This window comes from Pezoporus occidentalis, unplaced genomic scaffold (genome assembly GCF_034315485.1).
Source record: "Pezoporus occidentalis ecotype Australia unplaced genomic scaffold, CSIRO_AGI_Poc_V1 ctg73, whole genome shotgun sequence".
In the NCBI taxonomy this organism is placed as follows: Eukaryota; Metazoa; Chordata; class Aves; order Psittaciformes; family Psittacidae; genus Pezoporus; species Pezoporus occidentalis.
Window position 1 is genome coordinate 2,034,407 of NW_026916082.1, and position 9,619 is coordinate 2,044,025.

Consider the following 9,619-nt stretch of genomic DNA (forward strand, 5'->3'; position numbering starts at 1 on the left):
AAGATCATGAGTCTGGGCTTTCTTGCTTGGAGCTGTTCTCCCAGTTATGTATGGCAGAGCAGAGGGAAGGAAATGATACAATGCACGTCATGTCTATGTTCTCCCATCCATGTCCTGTGCCATATGGGGAGCATAACAAGAGCAGCTGAGGGTAGCAGATATACAGTATGCATCCTCTGAGTATGCATCAGCTAGAGACCCTGCTGTCAGCTCTGAATGTAAACCCCAAATAACTCCTCCAAAGTCATGGAGCTGCACTGGCTGCTCAATACAGAGGAAGTATAGGTAGGGCAAGACACAGCAATATGCAAAAAGCCACCGTAGTCACCAACTCACATGACCTTGCCATCAAGTTCAGAGGAACAGCTCTAAAAAGAACATACCAAACTCTTTTCTGGGAAACTCAGGAGAAGAGTTGGCACTGGAGCTCCCTGCAGAGAATAGAAAGGTGTTCATTAATACTTTGCACAAGATCATTAAAAGCTTTCAAAACATGTCTTTCTGGTAACGGTCTAATCCCAGTGGGCAACAAACATTTCCATTTAAAAAAAAAAAAAGAGCTGTTCAGGATTACATGAAAGGGCTGCTAATGTCTTTCATCAAAAATATGTCACAACTCCTTTTAGGAATGAGCATTTCTATCCATAGGAGTTAATCATTAAAATGTGTCCCTGATGGCTTATTTCCTAGCAAAACCACAATGGTATTCTTGTGCTATTTGGGACAAACCTGCATTAATGCAACCTCAGAGTTCACTACACATTGCCTCCTTATGGCATATTCTGTGATACCTTCGTATGTTGCATGGCGGTTGACATAGGTTTTTCTTTCAAATGTTGAGCCAGGTGATTTGGTGAGAGTAGAGCTGGGAGACTGGGTTTGTCTGTAGCCAGAAGATGACATTGAATTCAATCTACCACTTCCACCTATAGGTAAACCAAAATACAGTCGGCAAATTGAAGACATGGTCTGGATGTACACTGTGGATGCCCTGGGTGCTTTATGTTGCTGTTGTCTGAGCTGGACAAATTTGCATTGGTACCTCACAACTCTAGACTGGCAAGAACAACATTTGGGTCTAACTCTGACTGTTCTCACCATGCAGTGCAGGGAGAAGTATTTGCTATCATTGTGTTTTCAAAACAAACATTGTCAATGATACATATGACAGTAGGTTTTGGCCTAGGATGATGAATGAGCCATCTCCCCTGAGCAGGACTACCTGGCTCTTGATGGTGCTGGGTTTTGGTTTGGATACAGATCTGCCTGTAAACTCAAGTGTTACATGACACAGACCACAAAAACCGGAAAACTTTAAAGCCAAACTCAAAGTGCTGAAGGATACAGTTCATGAGATAAGGGAAAGCAGAGATAAGTCCACTTCCCTTCCAAAGCAGGTATCCACACTTTCACTTAGTCATGCCTTAGTCAGTCCACTTTCTGGAGAAGTGACTGAGGTGTGCATCAGGCCCAAGGCATCTTGAAGATTATTAGAGTCTGTTATATTTCAACAGAAGAAAGAATTTCCCTCCTAATTTACATCAGTGATGTGGAGAAAGAACCAAGCAGACATAACTAATGTGTCCATACTCTTGTATGGAATCAAATTCTGGAGTATGATCAGATAGCAGCAAAAAGGGGGCCCTGTAATAAAGTGCACCATATCCATGCTGATCAGCAGGATCAGACTGGATATTGTTTACCCATCCCTGCAAAAAGAACATGCCCATGTGATCTCAACAGAGTGCTTTCTTGCCAACTTTCCCCTCTACAAGGACCTGTATTGTTCTGTAACTTTTTGACTTAATTCAGTAGGAAGAACTACTGTGACAAGCAGGGCTCTGCTAGAGGCATTCTGCAGGCAGAGATTAGAAAATGCTTCATGAAACGTCAGGAACTCATTATCTCTAAAGTTCAGGTTCTTTTCTCTTCCTCCACACACTCAAAATAAATAACAAGGGAGATGGCAATCCTGCCACAGTTGTCTGAGTTTGCAGGGCTGGGCTCAGGTCTCACACTGGTGCCAGTCCAGACAATTACACTGACATCTCCCTTCACTGGAGTTACTTCACATCTCCTCTGAGGCAAAGTGATTCCATAGTCTAGCTTTTAATTGGTATGGAGGTGTCTGTCAGATCTACTGGGTACGCCTAATCCTCCCATTGAGCTTCCAGACTGCACTTCACTCCCTTTGGTTTGACAACTCTTTCAGGGCATGGAGGATATTTTCTACAAGGGTAGTTATACAGTCTGGCCCACTGAGGATAGAGAGGGGTGTGCCAGAAACCTGATTAGGAAGCTTATTCTTCAGACACCTTCGCTACAACAATCTAACAGCTGGGCAAAGAATGTTGTAAGAGAAGAACCCACAAAGTAGACAGCACATACTGATTTAGCACATCCAGAAAATCTGGCAGACCATTTCAAAGTGCTAAGGCCATGGACGAATACACACACACAAGAAAATATTTTCTAGGAAATTCTGTAATAATATTCTATCCTGAGCAAGATCAACAAAACGATTTGTCAAAACTGTCTTTGGAACAAGAATGGTCAGAATGATTGTGATTCGGAAATCAATCCTGAAAGAATGAAAATCTGGGTTCTAAATGACTTCCTAACAATAGTGGAAATGGTATTTTGTGGTGTTGTTTCCCTGAAATCAAGTTTTCCCTGTGGAAAATGGGAATTTTGCCATTTACTCACTCATCCTCACACCCAGCTTTAGAGAAGGAATACCTTTGTCTTGACTGTTTGCCACTTCTACTTCCACAAACCTTATTTTCCCTACCTCTGGCTCATCCTACTCCCCTGGCCTGAATTTCTCCTCAGACCATTTCAGCTGCCCTTGCTCTCTTTTTGCTCACTGTGCAATGCCTTAATTCCTTACTTGAAGTCACATAGCTGCTGCTATGGGTGTAAGATCTCTTTTCCACTCCACTCCCTCCAGTGTGGGATGATGTTTTGAGCCCACTGCTGCTCCCTCCTTCTGGAAGAGATAAGCACAAAATGAGATATTCTCTCAAGGTAAAAGATCAGAACAGCAGCAACACTGCAAGACAAGGCAGGAGGTACCCAAAGCTGTCCTTACAATTACAAATATAGCTTCATGTCTGGTGAGATACCAAAACTGCAGGGAAGTGTCCTGGCAGATTAGATAAAACATTCAGACTGCAAACCCAGCAGGTCTGTATTCAAGTTTTGCTCCACAGATGGACGGAAGGATACTCCTGATAACCCTCATCATAAATGAGATGCAATTCCTTTCCAACTCAGCTGGAGCAAGCTAATAAAGAATACGGTGCCATAAAGAGCATAGAGGATTCTTCCCTGCTTGGTACTTGTACTTCCCTACAGAAGTAGAAATCACCCATGACACCTGACATTACCCAGAAAGATTCACTCACTGTTGTCAGCTGGGTAAGATGCCAGAAGAATACACTGCAGCTCCAGCAGTGGAGGCTGCAGACCCATCACTTTTGACCCTTGTCCCCAAGAGACAGTCAGCACTGGAGACCCTCTATCTGGGTTTAAGCCCTTGGAGAGTCTGGTCTACCAGTCTTAGTGGACTGTGCAGCTTTGTTTCTGACAGTATCCAGACAGCTTCCCACATCCTACTTCCTGCATATTCTCTAGTAAAAAGTATTTTGGGAGAAGCATTTCTGAAAATAGCTCCTCTTTGGGTGTGAATCTTTTTTGCATGGAGACTGCCTACACCCAGGGATTTATGGAAATAATGCAGTCAAAAAGCATGGAGGAGCACAGAACAGCAGAAGTAATGACAGTTACTTACTGGGTGGCAAGGACGTCAGTCTTGTGGTCACAGTCTCTGTAATAACTGAAGAAAGAAAAGGATGCAGAAGTATTGGCATGTTAATATAGCCAAACAAGATCAATGTTCTACTTAACTTCCATGGAAGAACATGACTTATTCAAAGATGGTCTCATTTAGAGAACAGTCCATTAAGACCACACTGCTTGGAGACCGCAGTCTCATTAGTACCCAATGCTGTGTGTTTTCAAGCCTTCCTACCTCTACAGTAACTAGGGACATGCTGCCATGAAACACTTTTGTTCTTCACAAGATCCCTGTAAAACATGGAAGTACTATTATTCCTCGGCACAGCCATTGCTGGAAGAGCAGCCCCCTTACTAGCTTCCTCCTCGTTAATTCCCATAATGCCAGCAGGAAAACTATCTCCTGTTTTACACACAGCCAAAAACCACATCTGAAGACCATCTTTTAGGCCACACAGGCACTGGTATCAGAGGTAGGAGGAGAGTCCAAATGTCTGCACTACTGGCTAAAAATGTTACCATAGGGCAATCACCTGTGGCTAAATAATCAGGTCATGCTACATGTCTCTGCATGTGTGATTTTGGCCCTTACTCTGTCTTCTACAGAGAGAACAGGGACAGGTGCAGAATTTAGCTCTGGGGCTCTGGTCAGCATTCAATCCCTTAGAAAACTGAGCATCCACTTCTGTGATTTCTGGTGTGTGACTCAGAAAATTTTCTCCTTACGTCTTTCAGTAACTTCTGATCCATCTTGCCTCGTTTTCTTTGTTACAGAATCCATACCATTGCCACCTGCAAGGAAAGCAGACACTGCACTCAGAGCTCTGTGGATAGTAGGATATTACAACAGCTCCCCACAAGGCCCACCACTTTTCTCCCTTCAGCTGTGGAAGACATCTATGATAGGGAGTTTATAATGCCTTTCCAGAGCCATATCAGCATTACTAACAGACCTGCATCACTTTACTACAAAACTGGATGCAGCAGAGCTGAAACAGCAGGAGGGGTTGTGAAGCCAGCAGGTGAAATAAGGGCCATTGAAGCAAATCCACTCAGTGCTGGAGAAGTTTAGACCTGGATTTAAACCCAGACTTTGTGGCACTACACTACTGTCTCCTGTTGTGTCCCTATAAAGGCTTGATCAAAACCACAGGATTGAAACGCCGCTCCCACACATCTGCTTTAGGCAGGACTCAACAGTACAGGATTAGAAATAAAGGCAGTGGCAGGAGTAAGCTATAGGCACCATGCGAGCGCTGCCAGAAACACCTAAGCAGACATACTGTTGCACTTTCGACAGTAACACTGTGCATTCTCTGGGTAAATCGATGCTAAAGCCACAGCACTTGACTTTAGCGATGCAGAAAAACACTGGAGGCATGCTTAAACTAGCTATTTTCAGCAGCTAGGAACTTAAGGTAGGAAGTGCTTTATCTTGTTTTATAAGCAGAGCAGAGACAGTTTGGAGGCCCTGTCTGCATCTTTGGAATCTGATACAATTTAATGCCAGCTCAGGTCAGCCTACATAGTACTGGAATCACTGCTGGGAATGCTGCGTAAACTCCCCTTCATACCTTGGATCACACTCTAGTCAAAATTACAGAGTCATACCTCTAGCAGAGGTATAACTGCCTGCCAAGGCAGGAATACCACAAAGAAACGTGATTGTGGAAAAACACCAATTAGAAGAGAAAACATTTCTGTCAGAAGGAAATACACATTTTCTCAATCCTCATCTAAGGTAACATTTTATCTTGTGCAGCCACAAACAATGAAAAGGAAGAGCTTTGAATTTATGCACAAGGTCATAACAGATCAGAACTCTCCAGTGCATTCGAAGACTCCTCCTCAAAACTGAAGACCCAGCTGTATCAAAATGTCCACAAATAACAGGCTGAGTACAAAAAACACACTTTGGGAAAAATTCCTTCCAAGATTCAGAGCCCAGCTTGAGGCATAACCGAAGACTGTGCCCTCCAATTCAACTCCCATTTGAGTCTGATCCTCATGATTTCACTTACCCTTCTGCAAAGTGTCTACTGAGTACCCCCCTTGATGTTACGCTTGCACTGCCCACGCACAAATAGTGGTACAAAGTAGGATGCAGCAGAGAATGTGCAGGAATATCTTAAGTTCAGATTCAGTTCTGCTATTCCCAGAGCTGGACAGCAACAATTTCAGTGCAAGAAGACACACTGTCAGTCAAGCCACTTCAGCCTCCTATCACAGACTCGGCTCCAATTTGCAGAGAACACCCACAGTGCCCAGGGCCCTCACCCTCTGCACCTCAGACCTGAGCTTGGCTAAACAAGCCCTGTAAACGGAGCTCCTGAGACCACATCCAAGTCTGTACACAACCTTGGCATCAGAATACTATCCACGCCTTACAGTGCTTGCTAACACTGGGGATTTCCATGGGATTATCCAGAGTGCTGATTCCAAGGCATGAGCAAGACTGGAGCTGTATGTGTTAGGAGAGCTCCTCCTCCAGCAGAATAACAGTGCCCTCCAATGGAAGAGTCATTCATTCCAAGAAAAGGCAATCTCCCTGCTATTCTTTACTGCATCAACAATGGAAACATCTTTCAAGCTCCTTCCCTAAAAAGCAGATGCTGGAAGCTGTTGTCAGCACTGTTGGCTTTGCCAGTGTTTTTGGCAGGGAACACAGTTTTGTATTTGGAAACTGCCTTCCTATTGCTTTGTATCCCCGGAACTCCATTCCCTTTCTCCTATTGGGAAGTGGTACTGCTTATGGGTGCTGGAAGAGGGCAGCACCACCACGGAGTTGAATACATCTTCTGCATCTTTGCTTTCCCTTGAGGAAAGGGCTTGCTCTGTTACCAATAAAAATAGTAAAATCACAAGAGGTTAAACCACATCTTTGGAGCCACACATGCCACAGCCCAGCTCCAGCACATGATGCAGTTTGATATATGTTGCATGTGTTAGCCACACGAATGCAAAACCCAGCCCAGGCTCCAGTAGGATGACTGAGCTGGATTTTCATTATGTGCCAGGACTGACTGACTCATTTCACCAGCTCCTATCTGGATTCACAAAGCCGTAGCTGTGGGCTACGTCTGTGGCAAAGCAATAGTGCTATTAAATCAGAGAAGTCACCTGCAATCATCTCTGAGCAACAAGCAGGAACTCATGCAGTGGGATCACTCTCAAACAATGCAGGCAGCATAAGAGAGGGCAACCCTACAGCCATTTTAACATAAGCTCAGGGTTTACAGTGTGCTTGTGGCACCCACAAAAACAGGGAACTTACAGACCGTAACTGTGTGAAGAACCAGGAGAGGTCTAGCACTGGCACACTTGTCCACACTTTTTCCTCTCTGTAGAGCACTGAAAAGCAGGATAGTAACAGCAACCCAGCTTTGCAAAGCATACTTAGATCCATGCTTTCCACATCAGCTTGACACTGCAGGGTGACTCCTGCACCCCCTTTTCCACCTGACTGCAGTGCACCACACTGGCAAGGACACTAAGCCACTGAGATGGGACACTCAAACCCCTCTTACTATCTCAGAATTTAGGTATGGTGTGCAAAGGTAATAAAGTTTATTACAGACATTTTTCCAAAGGGGAGGGGAATAGCCACAAGCACACATTTTAATGGAAAAATGAAAGCAGGCACGTTTCAGATTCCTTTATTCCTCCACAATATTCTTCCAGTTTTCATGTCAGAATGCTGTTACACCCTCACTGCACATCCTTTCAACTCCCTCCTTCCTCCATTAATAAGGCTCCTGCTGTTAGACACTCCATTAAGAGAAGGAGGCACCAGCAGGTGCTGAGATTAATAACATTTAATGTCAGTGGAATCCTTTGATCACAAATACTCTGAGACTCAGTAGATGTCCCCAAACCATGTCATTGACTATGTTAAAAGCAAATGCCATGTCTTCCATCATATCAAATGTCTCTTAGGGTGCCCCTTTCTCTTAATCAAGCCTTTCAGGTGCTACTGCCCTGGGACTAGAATCACAGAATCAACTGGTTTTTAATAGAGTTTTAAAATGGCCCTTTATCTCTCTTTTTTTTTTACACCACAGTCTAGGAATCTGACCTCCTCATTCTGCTTTAAAACCTATTTCTTTTCAGTTATTCTAACAAAACTAACACAGTCAGAATCAAGTCAACCAAATCTGCTCATTTTGTAGACTCACTGAAACGATGCTCATTCCAAGGAAGCAGGTTAGTGCCCAACCAAAGCCTGGACATGCTGCCAGGATCCAAATGTTTCTCTGCCCACAATCTGTCCCATCTGACAGCAGTATGAGCCCATTTTCCAGAGCACAAGCAGGAGCACTGCCCAGACCTTACTCCACACTGCCAGGTACCTTTCTTTCAAAAACATGTCCTCACTGTCTCTACTTAATTGAGCTACTCGAAGAGAAACAGCCCAAAGCAAGGCCAGTCTGACCCACACAAGCTTCTCGCTTCTGGCACAGAAAGGGAGCCAAACAACCTGGTATTATACAAAATATGTTTGCAGAACAAGCAAGCGCTGCTGTCACCATTCCACAGATGAAGTAACTAGTCACAGAAGAACAAGTAACTTCCCTGAAATCACTCTACACTTCAGTCCAAAGACAGGTCTTTTACCTTATGCTACTGTGTTCAAATTGCCAGACCTGCTGCTGAAAGGTTTCAAACCAATTCTGAAAACAGAGTTCATCAACTTAGTGCGACAAAGCTTCAATAACACCTTACAATGCCTCCTAATCTTTTATGACAAAAATGTAGCACGAAGTCCATAGTCAATGAGTCACTGCTGATAAATAAGTCTACTCAGCATAGGGCAAAACAAAGCTTGTTCATGGCAACACAAACTTTCACTCAGAAGCAGTTCCAGGCACTCTCAGGACTAAACATCAACTCCTTAATATTACACCCTGCACCCACCACCTGAAGCTCTGATTTATTATCATCATTCCTCCAGCACGTTTCAGCTCTGCTCACTTTTAAAACAAGCCAACAGCTGATGCGCATTTCACCATGCTGGTACCCTTGCAGAACAGAGAACATCTAGCTAAGCTTTATCTATTTGCATGGCAGTACCACAAGGTGCATTAAAAATATGCCAGAGCTTGGCTTCACATTTCTTATCTCCCAGCAGGTACACTCCTTTAACTTGATGCTCACTTTAAAAGAGCAGTAGTCGCTGACAAACACAAACCCTAAATGACCCAGCTCTTACACAAATTTTTACATTGTATTCCCCAGAGAAACATGTAAGACCTCCTCTATTTCGCCTGAGAATTCAGCCTTCCTCTTCAAGGAATCTAGGAGAGAGAAAATAAAGGATACTTTTTTTCTACTCCTTTTTAAGTAATGTAACTTACCTGGAGTGCTTTGCTTACTGAACTGAAAATCTGTTTTTCTCCTCAACCGTTTCCTTTCTACCAGAATTTGCCACCTACACTTTATATCACGTCCTTCCAAAGGTGTGTGTAATCTGAGTGATCATCCAAAAATGTTCACCTCTTCTTTAGTCAATCTGTTTTATTCTCGCCCTTCTTCTGCTTTTCTATTCCCGTGCTCTCAAACAAGTCCCAACAAAGGCGTGTCGTGGTTTCCTGCCTCACCCTACCCTTCCAATTACCTGACACTCAATGGAAAAAAAAAGATCTGCCTCCAGGAATCAAACTTTATTGGAAGAAAAAAATTCTCCTGCCTATTTGTTCAGGTAGATTAACTATTTAGATCCCAGACAGACACAGGTGTGAAGGCTTCAGCTGAAGAAAATGAAGTTATGCCAAAACTTTCTGATACATGATCTGAGCTCTACGCTGGTATTTTCTTACAGAGT

General features: G+C 43.7%; 1 protein-coding gene across 1 annotated transcript in view; it reads right to left on the reverse strand.

Annotated features, from left to right (window-relative positions):
• COL17A1 (collagen type XVII alpha 1 chain) overlaps positions 1 to 9,338 on the reverse strand; it is a 41,116-nt gene extending 31,778 nt beyond the window's left edge. Inside the window, exons 1-6 of the mRNA XM_062601865.1 lie at positions 9,153 to 9,338; positions 4,525 to 4,590; positions 3,794 to 3,838; positions 2,891 to 2,989; positions 792 to 926; positions 384 to 431 (exon numbers count right to left, since the gene is read on the reverse strand). Coding sequence (XP_062457849.1) covers positions 384 to 431; positions 792 to 926; positions 2,891 to 2,989; positions 3,794 to 3,838; positions 4,525 to 4,579 — 382 coding nt within the window. The 5' untranslated portion in view covers positions 4,580 to 4,590; positions 9,153 to 9,338. The remainder of the gene's footprint in view (positions 1 to 383; positions 432 to 791; positions 927 to 2,890; positions 2,990 to 3,793; positions 3,839 to 4,524; positions 4,591 to 9,152) is intronic.
• Positions 9,339 to 9,619: the final 281 nt, after the last annotated feature.